At 39.2% G+C, this 19,197-nt stretch overlaps 1 protein-coding gene across 1 annotated transcript in view; it reads right to left on the minus strand.

The window, feature by feature from the left end:
• AGO3 (argonaute RISC catalytic component 3) overlaps window positions 1-18,761 on the minus strand; it is a 127,507-nt gene extending 108,746 nt beyond the window's left edge. Inside the window, exon 1 of the mRNA XM_004266469.3 lies at window positions 18,315-18,761. Within this exon, the coding sequence (XP_004266517.1) occupies window positions 18,315-18,333 (19 nt within the window). The 5' untranslated portion in view covers window positions 18,334-18,761. The remainder of the gene's footprint in view (window positions 1-18,314) is intronic.
• Window positions 18,762-19,197: the final 436 nt, after the last annotated feature.

Genomic DNA, 19,197 nt, shown 5'->3' on the forward strand with positions numbered 1-19,197 from the left:
AATCCCAAACTCCAAGTCCTTCCCTCCCCAACCCAGCCTCTCCCTTGGCAACCACAAATTTGTTCTCTCTGTCTATAGTCTGTTTCTCTTTCATAGATATGTTCATTTGTGTTGTATTTTAGATTCCACATATAAGTGATATCATATAGTATGTCTTTCTCTTTCTGACTTACTTTGCTTAGTATGATAATCTCTAGGTCCATCCATGTTGTTGCAAATGGCATTATTTCATTCTTTTTAATGGCTGAGTAATATTCCATTGTGTACATATACCACATTTTCTTTATCCATTCATCTGTTGATGGACATTTAGGCTGTTTCCATGTCTTGGCTATTGTAAATAGTGCTGCTATGAACATAGGGTTGCATATATCTTTTCGAATTACAGTTTTGTCTGGGTATATGCCCAGGAGTGGGATTGCTGGATCATATGACAACCCTATTTTTAGTTTTTTGAGGAACCTCCATACTGTTTTCCATAGTAACTGTACCAATTTACATTCCCACCAACAGTGTAGGAGGGTTCCTTTTTCTCCACACACCCTCCAGCATTTATTATTTGTAAATTTGATGATGGTCATTCTGACTGGTGTGAGGTGATACCTCACTGTAGGTTTTTTTTTTTTTTTTTGCGGTATGTGGGCCTCTTACTGTTGTGGCCTCTCCTGTTGCGGAGCACAGGCTCCGGACGTGCAGGCCCAGTGGCCATGGCTCATGGGCCCAGCCGCTCTGTGGCATGTGGGATCTTCCCGGACCGGGGCATGAACCCGTGTCCCCTGCATCGGCAGGCGGACTCTCAACCACTGCGCCACCAGGGAAGCCCTCTCACTGTAGTTTTTTTTTTTTTTTTTTCCACTGTAGTTTTGATTTTCATTTTTCTAATAATTAGCGATGTGGAACATCTTTTCATGTTCCTGTTGGCCATCTTTATGTCTTCTTTGTAGAAATGTCTATTTAGGTCTTCTGCCCACCTTTTTTAATGGGTTTTTTTGTCATTGAATTGTAGGAGCTGTTTGTGTATTTTGGAAATTAAGCCCTGTCGGTCGCATCACTTGTAAATATTTTTCTCCCAGTCCGTAGGATGCCTTTTCATTTTGTTTATGGTTTCCTTTGCTGTGCAAAACCTTACAAGTTTGATTGTAAATCATACCAACGTTTCCCAAGGCAATAGAAATAAAAGCAAAAATAAACAAATGGAACCCCAAACTTCATAATGATTTTATAGATGAGGAAAACTGAAATGATTTGCCTAAAATTTCATAGCTAGTAAGTAGCAGAACTGAGATTGGAACCCATTCTGCTGTGCTCTCTATTGTGTTCCACTGATATATTTGTTTATCCTTTTGTCAATAATACACTGTCTCGATTATGATATTTTACAGTAAGTTTTGAAATCAGGTACTGTCAATCAGTTCTCTGACTTTAATCTCCTTTAATATCATGTAGTTGTTCTGGGTATTTTGCCTTTCCCTATAAACTTTACAATCAGTTTGTCAATATCCACAAAATAACTTGCTGGGATTTTGCTTGGAATTGTGCTAAGTATATAAATCAAGTTGAGAAAAGCTGACATCTTTATACTGAGTCTTCCTATCCATGTATAATAAAATATCTCTATTTATTTAGATTTTCTTTGATTTCTTTGATTTTTTTAAACCAGAGTTTTGTAGTTTTCCTCACATAGATCTCGTACATATTTTGTTAGATTTATACCTAAGTATTTCTTTCTTTCCTTTTTTTGGTGCTAATGTACAAGGCTACAATAATCGCGACAGTGTGGGTTTTTGTCAAAGAATAGAAAAATACATCAGAGGAATACACAGCCCCAAAATTGAACCACAAGTCAACTGATCTTTGACAAAGGAGCAAAGGCAATTCAACGGAAAAAGGAGTCTTTTCAAGCAATGGTGCTGATAAGTGGATGGATATCCACATGCTAAAGGGGGAAAAAAAAAAAGAATCTGGACACAGACCTAAAACTTTTTTCAAAAATTAACTCAGGGGGTACTTCCCTGGTGGCGCAGTGGTTAAGAATCCCCCTCCCTGCCAATGCAGGGGACACGGGTTTGATCCCTGGTCTGGGAAGATCCCACATGCCTCGGAACAACTAAGCCCGTGCGCCACAACTACTGAGCCCACGTGTCACAACTACTGAAGCCCACGCGCCTAGAGCCCGTGCTCCTCAACAACGGAAGCCACCGCAACGAGAAGCTCGCACAAAGAGTAGCCCCTGCTCGCCACAACTAGAGAAAGCCCATGCGCAGCAAAGAAGACCCAACGCAGCCCAAAAATAAATAAAATACATTTATAAAAATAAAATAAAGGGAAATAGTCTCCCAACTAGTGGTTGTGATACAGAATGTCTGATTTTCAGTAACCTATTCTTAATTATTCCATCCTCTTAAGAAGGCATTTTGTTCCATCTTATCCAGATTTTTTAGTTTTCTTTAGTGAAGTTCTGAGCCTAATAAAATAATCTGTCTACTCCACACGGAGAAAATTCTATAGCTATTTAACTACCTGCATTTTCTTACAAATTGAGTGACCTGAGGACAGAGTTTATGAGTGACTCATATTTCTATCCCTAATACTAAAGAGCACATCATATTAAGTCCCTTGTTCTGATTCCACGATTACAAAGCAACCTTCTGATTACTGTCTGTATACCCATATAGATGGCCGGAGGGAGATAAGTCGCTGACTAGTCAACATGAATCTTCTTTATGCTCTGGAAATGGTATTTTTCTTTGTAAATAATTAAATTGGCATTATGACTTATATATTAGTTTCTTGTGAACTTGGTTAGCATCAATCGGTCCATCAAGGTGATGATCAGCTCTGGATGCCTGGCAAAACCAAGCATCAGGATCTGCAAAGCTAGGGACCAGACTGTGGAGCACAGTGACCCTCTGTCACACTACCTCATAAATTTGTTTGAGTAATCTGAATCCCTTCCATTACATTTTCAAGTTTCACAGAAGCAAACACACTGTATATAAAATGTTATATTCTGTTCCCACTTAACATAGCCTCATAAGCATATCTGTATTACTAAGGTCTTCATATTCATAATTTTAATGGTTATGTAATAATACATTAAGTTGATGAAGTAAAACTGACCAGGTTCCACTCAAGAATATTTAGCTTGCTTCCAATGTTTCACTATTATAAATAGTGAAACATAAGCAGTTGTAGTGGATATTCACAGGATTGTATGCTAAACACAACCCCACCCTTTTCCTCCACCTACTGGCTATTCTCTTGAAAACTACACACTCTCTCACGTACTACATGAATACCAGCAATTGATATATTCTTACGTGAATTTGACACCACAACTGACTCATCTAGGGATGGACACCAGAACCAAGAGAAAGTAATAAGCCTTTTCCCTGGGACTTTTTTTGTTTTAACTTGGGACCTAAACAACAATCAGGTATTTCCTCTTCAGGGACTAAAGCTGTGAGATATAATAGCTGTTGGAGATCAGGTGTTCTGATGTGTAGAAAAAGCCAATCAACAGTGAGAGAAAATGGAAGCTACAAGTAGAGAGCTACAAATAGAGAGAAATCAAAATAAGAGATGGAGCAGTCTGATACCATCAGTTACTAGTTCCACCTGCTCCAGATGCAAGCTCAGCTGCAAACCGGTTCTTCCTATTGCCTTCTATTCAACCTGCCTTGCGTTCCATGAGCCAATAAACCCCTTTTGCTTAAATTAGTTTCTGTTGGATTGCTGTTATTTGCAACTAAAACTCTTAACTGATAAAAGGAGTAATTATATTAATTACTTCAACTGAAGTATGGTCTCAAACCTGAGTTCAAATTCCAGATCTAATGACCAGGGGAAAGTCACAGCCTCTAAGACTCAGTTGCCTATTATTATTATTTTCACTTATATGTGGGATCTTTTGTTTTTTAACATCTTTATTGGAGTATAACTGCTTTACAATGGTGTGTTAGTTTCTGCTTTATAACAAAGTGAATCAGCTATATGTACACATATATCCCCATATCTCCTCCCTCTTGCGTCTCCCTCCCACCCTCCCTATCCCACCCCTCTAGGTGGTCACAAAGCACAGAGCTGATCTCCCTGTGCTATGCGGCTGCTTCCCACTAGCTATGTATTTTACATTTGGTAGTGTATTTTTTAAAATGATATTTAGACTGCACAACACAATGATTTGACATACCTGTGCACTGTGAAAAGATTCTCCCCATCAAGTTAATTAACTCATTCATCACTCCACATATTCACCTTTTTTGGGGGATGAGGGGGGACTTAGAACATTTAAGTTCTACTCTCTCAGCAAATTTCAATTATACAACAGAGTATTATCAACTATAGTCACTATGTTATACATTAGATCCTCAGACCTTATTTATTTTATAGCTCAAAGTTTGTACCCTTGTACCAACTTTTCCCAATTTCCCCCACTCCCTGGCAACCATTTTTCTACTGTTTCTGAGTTTGACTTTTTATTTTTAGATTCCACATATAAGTGATACCATGTAGTATTTGTCTTTGTCTTATTATACTTAGCATAGTGCCCTCCAGGCTCATCCATATTGTCAGAAATAACAGGATTCCCTTCTTTTTTTAAGGCTAAGTAATATTCCACTATGTGTATACGTGTGTGTGTGTGTGTGTGTGTGTATACACACATCACATTTTCTTGATTCATTCATCCGCTGATGGATACTTAAGACAGTCTCCATACCCTGGCTATTGTGAATGCTGCAATGAACATTAGAGTACAGATATCTCTTCAAGATAATGGTTTCGTTTCCTTCGGATATATACCCAGAAGTGGGATTGCTGGAATATATGGCAGCCCTATTCTTTTTTTTTTTTTTAAATATTGGAGTATAGTTGATTAACAATGTTGTGTTAGCTTCACGTGAACAGTAAAGTGATTCAGTTATACATATACATGTGTCTATTTCTTTCAAATTCTTTCCCCATCTAGGTTATTACAGAATATTGCGCAGAGTTCCCTGTGCTATACAGTAGGTCCTTGTTGGTTATCTATTTTAATTACAGCGGTGTGTACATGTCAATCCCAAACTCCCAATCTATCTCTCCCCTCCACCCTTCCCCCCTGGTAAAGGAACATATGGTAGCTCTATTTTTAATTTCTTGAGGAACCTCCACACAGTTTTCCATTGTGGCCATACCAGTTTATGTTCCCACCAACAGTGTATAAGGCTTCTCTTTTCTCCACACTCACAACAGCATTTATCATCCTGTCTTTTTGATAAAAGTCATCCTAACAGGTATGAGGTTATATCTCACTGTGGTTTTGATTTGCATTTCCATGATGACTAGTGATGCTGAGCACCTTTTATGTACCAGTTGGCCATTTGTATGTCTTCTTTGGAAAAATGTCTATTCAGGTCCTTTGCCCATTTTATTTTTTTAATAAATTTATCTATCTAACTATCTATTTATTTATGGCTGCATTGGGTCTTCATTGTTGGGTCCTCGTTGCTGTGCGGGCTTTCTCTAGTTGCTGCGAGCGGGGGCTACTCTTCGTTGCGGTGAGCGGGGGCTACTCTTCGTTGCGGTGAGCGGGCTTCTCATTGCAGTGGCTTCTCTTGTTGCAGAGCTCAGGCTCTAGGCACGTGGGCTTTAGTAGTTGCGGCACGCGGGCTCAGTAATTGTGGTTCGCGGGCCCTAGAGCACAGGCTCAGTAGTTGTGGTGCACAGGCTTAGCTGCTCCGCCCTTTGCCCATTTTTTAACTGAGTTGGTTTTTTTGCTACTGAGTTGTAAGAGTTTCTTGTATATTTTGGATACTAACCCTCTATCAGGTATGTGGTTTGCAAATATTTTCTCCCATTCTATAAGTTTCCTTTTAATTTTGCCAATGGTTTCCTTTGCTGAGCAGAAGCTTTTTAGTTTGATGGAGTCTCACCTCTTTATTTTTGCTTTTGTTGCCTTTGCTTTTGCTATTAAATTTTAAAAATCATTGCCAAGACCAATGTCAAGGAGCTCACGTGCTGTTTTCTTCTAGGAGTTTTATGGTTTCAGGTCTTCTGTTAAAGTCTTTGATCCATTTTAATTTCTATATATGGTATAAGTTGGGGTCTAGTTTCATTCTTTTGCATATGGCTATCCAGTTTACCCAACACCATTTATTAAAGAGACTATCCTTTCCCCATGTATAGTCTTTGCTCCTTTGTCAAAAACTAACTGACCATACATGCATGGGTTTATTTCTGGGCTCACATTGATCTATGTGCCTATTTTTATGCCAATACCACACTGTTTTGACATAACTTTATAATATAGTTTGAAATCAGGAAGTTTTCTTTGTTCATCCTTCTCAAGACTGCTTTAGCTATTGGGGGTCTTTTGTGGTTCCACATAAATTTTAGGATTGTTTTTTCTATTTCTGTAGAAAATGCCATTGCAATTTTTTTCTTTTTTTTTTTGTCATTGCAATTTTGATAGGGACTGCACTGAATCTGTAGATCACTTTGGGTAGTGTGGACATTTAAACAATATTAATTCTTCCAATCCATGAGCACAGGATATCTTTCCACATATTTGTGTCTTCTTTGATTGCTTTCATCAATGTCTTATAGTTTTCAATGTGTAGATCTTTGACTTTCTTTTTCTTTTTTGGCGGTCTGCGGGCCTCTCACTGTTGTGGCCTCTCCCATTGCGGAGCACAGGCTCTGGACGCACGGGCTTATTGGCCATGGCTCATGGGCCCAGCCACTCCGCGGCATGTGGGATCTTCCCAGACCGGGGCACGAACCCGTGTCCCCTGCATTGGCAGGCGGACTCTCAACCACTGCGCCACCAGGGAAGCCCCTAGATCTTTGACTTTCTTGGTTAAATTTATTCATAAGCATTTTATTGTTTTTGATGCTACCATAAATGGGACTTTTAAAAAATTTATCTTTTTGATATTTAGTTGTTAGTGTATAGAAATGCAGTAGATTTTGGCTTTTTTGTTATAGATTTATTATTTATTTGGCTGCATCGGGTCTTAGTTGCGGCACGCAGGATCTTTGTTGAGGCATGTGGGATCTTTCGTTGAGGCATGTGGGATCTTTCGTTGTGTTGCATGGGCTTCTCTAGTTGTGGCACACAGGCTCCAGAGCATATGGACTCAGTAGTTGCAGCACGTGGGCTCTCTAGTTGTGGCACGTGGGCTCTAGAGCGCACGGACTCAGTAGTTGCAGCGCGCGGGCTCAGGTGCCCCACAGTATGTGGGATCTTAGTTCCCCGACCAGGGATCAAACCTGCGTCCTCTGCACTGGAAGGCGGATTCTTAACCACTGGACCACCAGGGAAGTCCAGAAATGCAATAGATTTTGTATATTGATTTTGTATCCCGCAACTCTACTAAATTCATTTATTACTTCTAATAGTTTTTCATGCAGTCTTTAGGGTTTTCTATATATAATAGCATGTCATCTGCAAACAGAGACAATTTTACTCCTTCCATTCCAATTCAGATGCCTTTTCTTTCTTTTTCCTGCCTAACTGTTCTGGCTAGGACTTCCAGCACTATTTGAATAAAAGTGTTGAGAGGAGGCTTCTTGTCTTGCTCCTGATCTCAGAGGAAAAGCTTTCAGCTTTTCACCACTGAGTAGGATACTAGCTGTGGGCTTTGTCATATATGGCCTCTCTTATGTTGAGGTACATTCAGTTACCTTATTTTAAAAATTAGATAAAATGACCTATACATTCTAGATGTGCCTGGCACAGAAGCCATTAAAAAAAGTAGTAGCTCTTCAATAAATATTAATATAAATAAACAGCTACAACATTTCACACAACTATGCTAAGTGAATTTCTCTGCATCAAGCACCTACTGTTTTATTTGGGGGAGCTACAGAGGGAAAGTGGCATATAGAATTTTTTCCTTCAGATAAATTTCAGAAAGAGACCTACCAGGTCAAAGGATAGGAACAGAAACATGTTTCTGACTCTTGGTATTTACTACCAAACTGGCATATAAATGCATTACTATCACCAGATTTCTCTCCTATGCCCTCTCTAGCATTAGGCATTAAAATTTTTAAAAACCTTTTATGTGTTTAAAAAAATAACTTTCTGCTGTTTTATTTACATGTGATGACTATCAAGATTGGCTTAATAATGTTTTATTTTTCTATAACCCCCATTCTCTTCTGAAATTCACTGCCCCCATAGACAATTTTTTAAAAATCAAAAACATAAAAAGTCATTTATCTATTCTATTTATTGAACAATTATTATGTTCGAGGTTTTATAGATACATGGATTAATTAATAAGTCAGTTACTTTGCTTAAGTAGTTCACAATATACTCGGGGATAACCCAAAATTACAACAACAATAACAGCTAACATGTATTGAGTATTATATATCTGATATACATTTGGTGACTTCTTACAACATAACTTTTGAGGCAGGTACTATACTATACTGAGGAAACTGAAGCACAAGGAGATTAAAAAACATGTTCACAGAAAGTGGCAAAGCTACAATTTGCAAACAGGCAGTCTGATTTCAGAGCCTGGGCTTTTAATCAGTACACTATACTACTACAAACTAACACGTGCTGAAAATCTATCATTCATTAAGTCATCCATTCATTGACTCGTAAATGTGTTCAAATATTTACTGTAGGGCTTCCCTGGTGCCGCAGTGGTTGAGAGTCCGCTTGCCGATGCAGGGGACGCGGGTTCGTGCCCCGGTCCGCGAAGATCCCACATGCCGCGAAGCGGCTGGGCCTGTGAGCCATGGCCGCTGAGCCTGCGCGTCCGGAGCCTGTGCTCCGCAACGGGAGAGGCCACAACAGTGAGAGGCCCGCGTATCACAAAAAACAAACAAACAAGCAAACAAAACCCACAAATATTTACTGTATCCTAAGTGCGAAACATTGTTCAAGTGAATAATTTTAATAATAACAATAAAGACCTGGTCCTCATGAAGGTTTTATAGGGGTGTGGGGCAGATTATATTGTATTTCTTTTTTGCCAATTAGGTAGCAATAACTGCTATAAAACAATAAGATAGGTTAGGGTTTCCCTGGTGGCGCAGTGGTTAAGAATCCACCTGCCAATGCAGGGGACACGGGTTCGAGCCCTGCTCTGGGAAGATCCACATGCCGCGGAGCAACTAAGCCTGTGCACCACAACTACTGAGCCTGCGCTCTAGAGCCCGCAAGCCACAACTACTGAAGCCCGTGCACCTAGAGCCCGTGCTCTTCAACAAGAGAAGCCACCCAATGAGAAGCACGGGCACCGTAATGAAGAGTAGCCCCCACTCGCCGCTTAGCCCACGCACAGCAACAAAGACCCAATGCAGCCAAAAATAAAAATAAATAAATAAATTTATTTTAAAAAAATAAGATAGGTTACGGGGATAGAAAATGTGTGTGTGGGGGGAGAGGTAGTTAGCCATATTAGATAGGTTTGTCAAAGAAGACCTCTTTGAAAAGGTGACAAGTAGGCATAAAACAGAAGTGAAAGAAAAAGTCATGTAGACAGCTGAAAGAGCATTCCAGGCAAGGAAAAGTCAAGTATAAAGGAAAAAGCAGAAGTTTGCTTGGTGTTTGATGAACAGCAAGGAGACCACTGTGCCTGGAGCAGAGAGAACGGTAGGAGATGAGGTCAGAAAGATGCTGGGAGATCAGATCTTATAGGATTTGCAAGCCATGATGAGGTCTTTGGATTTTATTCTGAGACATGAGAAACCAACAAAGCGTTCTGAATCAAGAAGCATTATGATCTGACAAACTTTTTTTAAACAATCACTCCAGCTGCTGTATGAAAAATTATATGTAAAAGTACAAGCAGGGAGACCAGTTAGTAGGCTAGTCGACTTTCCACGCAAAAGATAATGTTGGCTAGGGCAGGGGTGGTAGCAGCTATGGGAATGAGGTCACTGTGGAAAATATTTAGATGGTAGACCCAACGGGAACTGCTAATGGATTAGGTGTGGGGTATGAGAGAAAAGAGCTCTCAAAGCTTTTTGGTCTAAGCAACTAAAAGAATTGGAAATGCACTTACTGAGACAGGAAAGACTCAGGAATAATAGAAAGCTTTGAGAAGAAATCAAGAGGATTTTTAGGACATGTTAACGTCAAGGTTTCTGTACAAGTAGGCATCTAGTAGGCAGTTAGATGGGTGTGGAGTTCAAGGGAGAGGTCCAGGCTGGAAATGTAGCTATGAGTGCCCTTGGCATATTAGTGATATTTGAAACCACTGGACCAGAGGAGATCACCCTGACTGTGGCAGGATACAGAAGAATACTAATAAGCTCTGGGAAACTCCCAATGTTTAGAGATTGGGGAGATGAAGATGAAACAGCAAGGAAGCAGAAAAGTGATAGCCAATAAGGTTGGAGGAGGATCTGGAGAATGTGGTGGCCAGGAAGCCAAGTGGAAAAGGAATGTCCAGAAGGAAGCAAAGTAATCAAATGAAGTTGAAGAGACAAATAAAATTAAGATTTGGGAACTGACTACTGGGTTTAACAAATTCTTTGTTGACTTTGATAAAAGCAATTTCAGTGAAGTTCTAGGGACAAAAACCTGACTGCAGTAAGTTCAAAAAGAATACCCTGGGGTTCCCTGGTGGCGCAGTGGTTGAGAGTCCGCCTGCCGATGCCGGGAACACGGGTTCGTGCCCCTGTCCGGGAGGATCCCACATGCCGCGGAGCGGCTGGGCCCGTGAGCCATGGCCGCTGAGTCTGCGCGTCTGGAGCCTGTCCTCCACAATGGGAGAGGCCACAACAGTGAGAGGCCCGCATGCCAGGGGGAAAAAAAAAAAAAGAATACCCTGAGGGGACTTCCCTGGTGGTCCTGTGGTTAAGACTCCACACTTCCACTGCACGGGATGGGGGTTCGATCCCTGGTTGGATGGGGAACTAAGATCCCACATGCCTTGAATCTGATCAAGCTTTTTGGTCCTAGCAGTTTACAGTAAATTTAGAGAAACACGTTAAATTACACCATGAAGATGGAACCAGCAAAATCCAGACTGTGAGAAAGTCTAAAAGGACAAACAATCCATAAATAGTAGGGGGAAAGAGGATAGAAAACTTACAAATTAAGAGGCGCTTAAAAGACATATCAATCATTCACAATGTGGGAAACTTATCTGGATCCTGACTCAAAAATGAAATAAATTTTAAAGAGGCAAATTGTTTAAAAAAAAAAGAATAATATCTGAGACAAGCTGAAATTTGAATACTGACTGAATATTTGATATAAAGGGTTATACTATTATTTTATGCTGTGATAATGGTACTGTGGCTTATTTAAAGAGTCCATAACTTTTTTTTTTTTTGGCTTCGCCTTGCAAGGTTCCCCAACCAGGGATTGAACCCGCTCCCCCTGCAGTGAAAGCATGGAGTCTTAACCACCGGACCACCAGGGAAGTCCCCCATATCTCTTATAGATGTACTTAGTAGATATTTATAAATAAAATATTATTATGTCTAGAATATGCTTCAAAAAATACAGGGGAGGGGAAAGTAGAACGGACATGACTGGACATGGGCGATGGGTACATGGGAGTTTATTATACAGTTCTGCATATACATCCTCAATTTTCTATAATAAAATGTCTTAAAAATTAGGAAGAGAGGAATGTCATTTCCTTTGCATACTGAATCTCTTTACTATACCATTATACAGATAAGGAAACTAAGATTAAGGAAGATTAAAAGCACTGCCCAAAGTCACAATTAATTTTTAATAGACTTTATTTTTTAGAGCAGTTGTGGGTTCACAGCAAAACTGAGCAGAAGGTAGAGATTGCCCATATGCCTCCTGCCCCCACATATGCACAGCCTCCCCGAATATCAACATCCCCACACCAGAGTGGTACATTTGTTACAATCGATGAACCTACAACGACACATCGTTACCATGTTAATTTGAGAGCCAGGATTTGTTTCCAAAACCCATGCTTTCTACACTATATTACACTGACGATTTTTTTCTCCATTATTGTTATTTTCCCTCATGCTTTTTATACAAACTGGTAAAAACCAAAATTCTGTTTCATGAATAAGCAATGTAACAGAACTCTACTGTAACTGACCATAAAATCATCAAATTTAAGTATACAAAATATTTTAATGTAAATTACTGGAAGAAATAATTCTGTCAATACAACAAATTATACTTCCAGAGAGGCATATTTTAGTTATTTAACAAATACATATATTGCCCAATAGAGTTGAAAATGTAATTACACAGAAATAAAAAGCACTATCTGGCATTTCTACTTCAAACTTTTCTTTTAGTAGCTACAGCAAGTACTGGCTAATAACAGCTAACCATGTTAAACTTCAAACAAAAAACCATACATTTTCAAAGCATATGTGCGTGTTGTTCACTGACCTAACAATCTAACATGTACTAGTGAGTCCAAAGCTAAATTACAGTCTATAGTAAATGTGATTGATGAAAATAAGCAATGAATAAATAAGAATCAACTACAGCACTACTACAGCCTATTACCAAATTGTGGATTTTCACTGGGAACTTTTGCTTTGATATTCATGGGATACCTCGTTTCAACCATTCTACTTCTAGGAATTTATCCTAAAGCAATCACTGGATCACTATACAAAGATGTATATATTAGGATAATTACCAAAGTTTTAGTTATAATTTTATAAAAAAACTGGAAAGAAATCTAATCCACCATCAATGACACTAATTAATAATATAAAATTAAATGCGGGAATTCCCTGGCAGTCCAGTGGTTAGAACTTTGTGCTTTCACTGCCAAGGGCCTGGGTTCAATCCCTGCTCTGAGAACTAAGATCCCACAAGCCATGCAGTGCAGCAAAAAAATAAATAAATAAAATAAAAAATTTAAATGCTATGTACTCAGTAAAAATTATTATGTTGCTATATTGCTACATAGATATAAGTAATGATAAAGAAAAATATCCATGATACAATATTGAGTAGAAAAAGCAGGTTAAAAACTATATGATGACAGATGGATGGACGTTTGAGAAGATATACAAGAAAAATTTGCAATGGTTTTATCTGGAGAATGGGATCATATTATTGTCATTTCTATTTTAGACTTTCCTATACTGTTTGCTTTTTTAAAAATAATAAACATGCATTTTTACAAGCAGGAAAAAATTTTTATTTTTGTTTTGAAAAAATAAATGTGTTGACCTCAAAATTTGACATAATTAAATGCCTCTGTTTACTAGTTAACTCCACAAGGCTAACTAGTAAACATCAGCATGAGATTTCAGTAACTTCTTATCTACTAAGTCTACGTATTCATTCAGTGAACCTGTACAAACACAATGCACTTATATCAGATTACATTTATTATATTCACTGTAGCTAAATAATCACTCTAGAACATTCAGACTGTTGGGGGCTAAATTTCTCAGATGCACTATGGGGAACCATTATTTCAAAGCCATTTTTCCCCCTGGAAAACAAGTAGCCCACGCACTATGGAAATGCCTTGAGATTTATTTTATAATTAAAGTTTGGGTAGCTTTTGAAAAACTTTGATCACCCAAGCAAAAATTTAGAAAAATTTTGAGTAATTTTAGAGAATGCCACTTTTATGTTAAATACCCAGAGAGCAAGTCCTAATTTAGAAGCTATAAGTTTCTTCAAACAAACAAAAAAAAGGACTTCACTGCTAAGATATAAGCCTATTTTGCAATCTATTCTTCAACCTTTTTTAAAATTCAGAGATATATTAATGAACTTCTGTTGTAAGATTTAGAAATCAGTTAAAATATCAAATATTGGTAATGACTCAAAAATTGTATTATGTAAGCCTACAACCGAGAACACTTTCTTGCAAAAATGAAGAATATAAAAATATCCCATGACTATATCCTACAGATATCTTCTGATTTCTCAAGAACCTGATAATTTAGAAACAACAGAGGAATAACTGGCTGATTTAAAACAAGAATTCTTACAGATTATTTCATTAAACTAACATTCCAGACTAATGTACATAATTTATTGCAACCAAACCACAGAGAGCCCACATTTAAGATATAAGAGAAAGCATCAGTTGTGTAACAAGATTTTGCTAAATCTCAGTAGTCTTTTTTTTTTTTAAAGCAATGGGTAGCCAAAGAAAATCATTAATATTAAAAACACAGATAATGGCAGAAAACTATAGAAACTCCAAATACAGAAAGGCTGTTCATGTATCCTAACAGCATAACCACTATGGTTGAAAAACCACACAATATTCTTTCTCACATCTGTTTTGTTAATGAGCCAAGAATGAGGGTCTATTGAGTATCCTAGACAACTGAATTAGAAGCAGGAATGTCTGGTGAATGCTGTTCATCACAACAAACCGAGACTAAACAGGTTTGGAAAGAATACTATTCTTAAATAAATTATCTTTTTAGCTTTACCTTCCTGAAAACAGATCACTTGCCTTTTCCTCCCATCCATTAAAACAAAAGAAAACCAAACCACATATAAATTACTTAAGATCCTAGTTTTAAGTATTATAAGAGGAAAAAAATTTTTTAGATTAACGAAATATAATATTTAATTCATCTTTCAGGTAGACCCTCAATTATTTTAAGACTATGGAAACCAGTGTGAAAAAAGATGGTTGTGATATAAAGCAATGTAGTATTCAATTAGAATCTAACAGTTTATGACAATTTGGCAAGAATTCTATCTCGAGCCAGGGTTTTTCCATATACAACATAGAACTTTTCCTGGAAATGTCCCCTTTACAGGGCCTCTGGCCTCTTTGCATACTTTCAGACCAGGCCTACAGAACCAAACAAATGCAATGTTCCCACTGGAGAATATAAATTAATTCTAAATTATCAACCTATTACATAAAATTCTCTGAAAGGGCAAACGTAGCACTTAGAAACTGTTTCATTCATTTTAACCACTTTCCTAAATAACTTCATTAAAAAAAATTTTTTTAATTAATACATTTATTAGCTTGGAAATTGGTTTAAAACTTTAAAGAGTGGTTATATCAGGGTGATGAAATCAAGGATAAGTTTTTAAAGTCTTCATCATGTTAATCGAATTATGTTTAAGGGTTTCATAGATGTTCTTTTTCCCGCTTTACTTTCAAGTCTTTGTTTAGAAGAAAAACGTTGTTTCTTGCCTCCTTTACAGTTTTCCCTCAGGGCTTTCCATCACTGTCAGAGAAATTAAATTCTAAAACAAAAATCAAAATAATCTTGCACATTTTTATAAGTCCCAATGCCAGTCAACAGCAATAAATACTAGGAAAAAAGTTATAATGGCCACTCCAGAGAAGCACTAGCTAAAAGTTAAGCGACAATAAAGTAGAAAAACCTTTTCCATGTTTATAATTCATGCCCTCTAGACAGAACAGCATTTTATCTTCTTCAAGACAAAAATCTACAAGTGAGAAAATCTATATAACAATAAAAACATTTCCCAAGGGATTAAAGAAATACTAAACTGAAAACCTAATGGCATTACATATTTTAGTACTTTGAATCCACAACTTTTATCCACCTCATTCAAATTGAGCTTCCACACATCCTTTGGAACTTGTTCTCAAATAACTTTTCTTGATTTTTAATATTAAAGAAACACAGAGTCCTAAAACAACTACATTCAAACAGGAATTCAAGAATATAACTAAGAAACATAGTCTATTCACTTTTGCAAGACTGTGTAAGACATCTACCAAACATGTCAGATCACTTTGCATTATTATTAATTTAAGGTAATAGAAAATGTTTTTCTTCCATTGGTAGGTAAGTACAATTCCTTCTGCCCTTAACAGTAGTCTGACTTTACCTAAAAATACAGACTAGAATAGTACAGTCCTAAAAAATAGCTACTCAGGAGAACTGATATCTTAATGAACGTTTCTGCTTCTTTTATTCCCACTTTATTTGGAATGAAAATATATATACTCTTAGTCCAGCTGTAATTAAAGCATAAAAAAATAGGGTTTCATCAGAAGTTCCTCTAACTAAGGAGTCACAGGCACAGATGCTAAACTATTGATTATTATTATTTAAAAACCAATTGTGCCTGCCAGCTTTTTGGTTAAATCAGAGTTAACACAGTACTAAATCTCTACATTGTACAGGACATCCTTAAAAGATCACTTAAAATATTACATGCAAAAGGGAAGAATAGACAAATATTAACTTTTAGTGAAGAACGATTTGCCAAGAAACAATTATATAGAATTTGTATCTCTAGTCCTCTAATGTAAATAAATTTAAGTTTTCTATGTATCCACCTAACAATTAGAATTTAAAATATTTTGCCATAAGATGATTCCTGAGAATCTCCACACAAAAGAAAAACTTAGAACAAAATTGGAGAGCCAAGATCCAACACTGACTCAATAGACTATCAGAGAAAATATGCATCTAAAATTTTTTAAACCAAAATATGTATCTGTCAAGTTCTTGATTTTAGACTTAGTTGCACATTTTTCCCAATTATGCTTTCGATTTCACTTGCAGCATAACAATTACACGTCTCAGGAAGAATGAAAATTTTGGTTTTGATGACAATCTTAAGCCAAATTATACTTTATCTTCATCATTAAATTACAATCATGTATAAACTGCACTGAAGAATAAACTTTGTGTTTCACGATGTCCAAGCATATGGCTGACAAATCTAACTATACCTCCTCAGATGGGAGGACAGTTAAATAGGTATATATTTCAGCAACGGCCCATGCAAAAAGAAGTAAAACTTATCTATAGCTCAAGAATTCTTAGGAGCGTTCACTGAATCGTACTTGGTGAGTTGGACCCCTTGGCTAGGCAGTTTGACTTCAGAAGTATTTTCTAAGATGTTGCCCATATATTTGGGAATAATTTCACATGAAAAACCCAAAAAAGAAAAGAACCTTAAAAATTTTTGGAAATATCTTTAAAATTTTAGGATAAGTAGTAAAGTGTTTAACTTTCATGTTTGTTTTCCAGGCTCAACAACAGAACAGTTATGTAAAAATCACGTATAGCTCCCAAATCATCACATTCCCTAAACAGTGTATTAGAAAACTGGAAAACAAAAGCAAGACAGTTTCGGAAACCTACAAATCAATGATAAACAAACGAGAGTCTAAAGCTCTTCACAATCTAGACAAACCTTTCCCTTTTAAAGGAGACATGAAAAAAAAAAAGAGCATGCAAAAGAGACACGGTAAAAATTGATTAGAGAAAATTCCATATAATAAAACTTGTAATAAACCCTTCTCCCCAGCCCACCTCTACAATTCCTAAGGGCTTTTTGCATCTATTTGACAATTATACTCCTTAACGTAGTCCACAAAATCTTTAATATCATTATGTCACTGGTTTCTTTCATATAAGTTTTTCTTATCTCATATTCAGGTGCCTCTCAAATTGGCAAAATGAGATGTGAATTTCAGGGACTTGTGGTACTATTAGTAAGAAGACACCTGCCGCTTAATATTTTCATAATTAAGTTATAAAACTGTGACTGGCTGGATGAAGCATACTTCCAAATTTAACATACCAAATATGATCATTTGGAAAGCAAATCGTTATGTAACACCTACTTTATGTCCTTCAATTAATTACAGACCGTAAAAAGTGCTTTTTCTTTTTTTAAGATAAGTACTGCCCATGATGCAATTTTTTCTCAAGACTGTCATTTTTTCCCAAGGAAAGAAGCAGTTTTCTTAAATTCCAAATTTCCAAGAATATGACAGCCGATTCTCTAGGGAATATAGAATGAAAACATATATATAGTCAGCAATTTTAAGATCTACCTCCTCACATCAGCAGTGATCCAGGCTGATACGACATTTCCAAGATCCTCAGGAACTATTATATGTACCATGCCGCCACAAACATAGATGAGAACTCGGGGATGGAAGAAATTCCATCTTGCATTTGACGTTGCACTAATACCTGTTTCAAACTTAATTCTCATCTGTTATCTTAATGCATCTTCACAACTACAGAAGGGAGATACATAAGGGAGAAGGCTGGCCACCCAGTGCCCCTACGGGACACACTACCCGATTAAAGAATACACACCCCGTTGTATCTTCAACTGGAGTAACAAAAAAGATGGCAAACCCTTCTAGACTCCGGGGAAAAAAGAGTAATATGGCCTAGGGAACCCCAAACTTCAACCCTTTGAGCAGTCTCTTCCCCGCAGTGTCATCGCCTACTCCGTGGCTCCAGGGAACTGCGGCGGGGCTGCGGGGAGGCGGAGGAAGGGCCGGGCGGGGGACCGAAGGGGGACGGCGCTCACCTCGCGCACCTGGGCCGGGGCGCAGGGAGCGACGATGCTCTGCGGTTACCCCCAACGGACGAATCAGCAGCTCTGACTCACTCACCTGCGGAGCCGATTTCCATTCATGGAGCTGGGGAGAATGCTTCCAGCGAGAAGGGCGCCCGCCACTGAGGGCAAGGAGGCGGCGCAGGGGGCGACGCGGCGCGACAGGAACCCTCACTCGGCCCCGAGGCGGGGTGGTGACGGCTTCTCCTCAGCAACCGCACTCCGAAAGCTCTCGTCAGGAAGAGCGGCCGTCGGGAGGCAGCGCGCAACTAGGAGAGAGGAAGAAGCGTGAGGCGAGAAGAGACGGGCTCCGTGCGGAACTTGCGTCGCCCGCGGCCGCCTACGATCCCAGTGCCCCTCCACGACTGCGGCGCCGCCGCCGACCTCCCCGGGGGCCGCCCCCGGAAGCCTGCTGGCGTCAGTTCCGCTGCCCGGGCTCTCGCCCGACATCCAAGCCTCGCCTCTCCGCCCTAACCGTGCGGACGCGACGTCTGTGCGGGCGCGGCCGGCGCGGAGGACGCAGGGGAGGTGTCGCGGAGCGGGCGCCGAGCCTGGGCGGGGCCTGGGGCGAGCGCGATGGGGTGCGGCCAACGGCCGCGAGCTGGGCGGGGCCTGCCCTCCCGCGGCCCTCCGCCCGGCCCTCCGCCCAGCCCTCCGCCCGGCCGTGCCTGCTGGAGACAACCCCGAGGGGCTGGACTCCTCCCGCCACCTTGGTGCGGGACAGTGCCTGCCCGAGGCGAGGTCGCGGAGGGCGGCAAAGCTAACCTGGACAGGAGCCTTCGTGAAGCGTGGCTGGTCTGAGGTGCAGGACCAAGACCTGCAGCTGTGAAGGCCCTGGGCCAATCTTGTCCTGGGGAGAGGCCCCCTTCTTCTCGAGGCCCTCCCGCCACGCCCAGTTGGGACCGACCCACGCACCTCCTCCTCTGCAGGCGCTCAAGTGA

Source organism: Orcinus orca, chromosome 1 (genome assembly GCF_937001465.1).
Source record: "Orcinus orca chromosome 1, mOrcOrc1.1, whole genome shotgun sequence".
NCBI lineage: Eukaryota > Metazoa > Chordata > Mammalia > Artiodactyla > Delphinidae > Orcinus > Orcinus orca.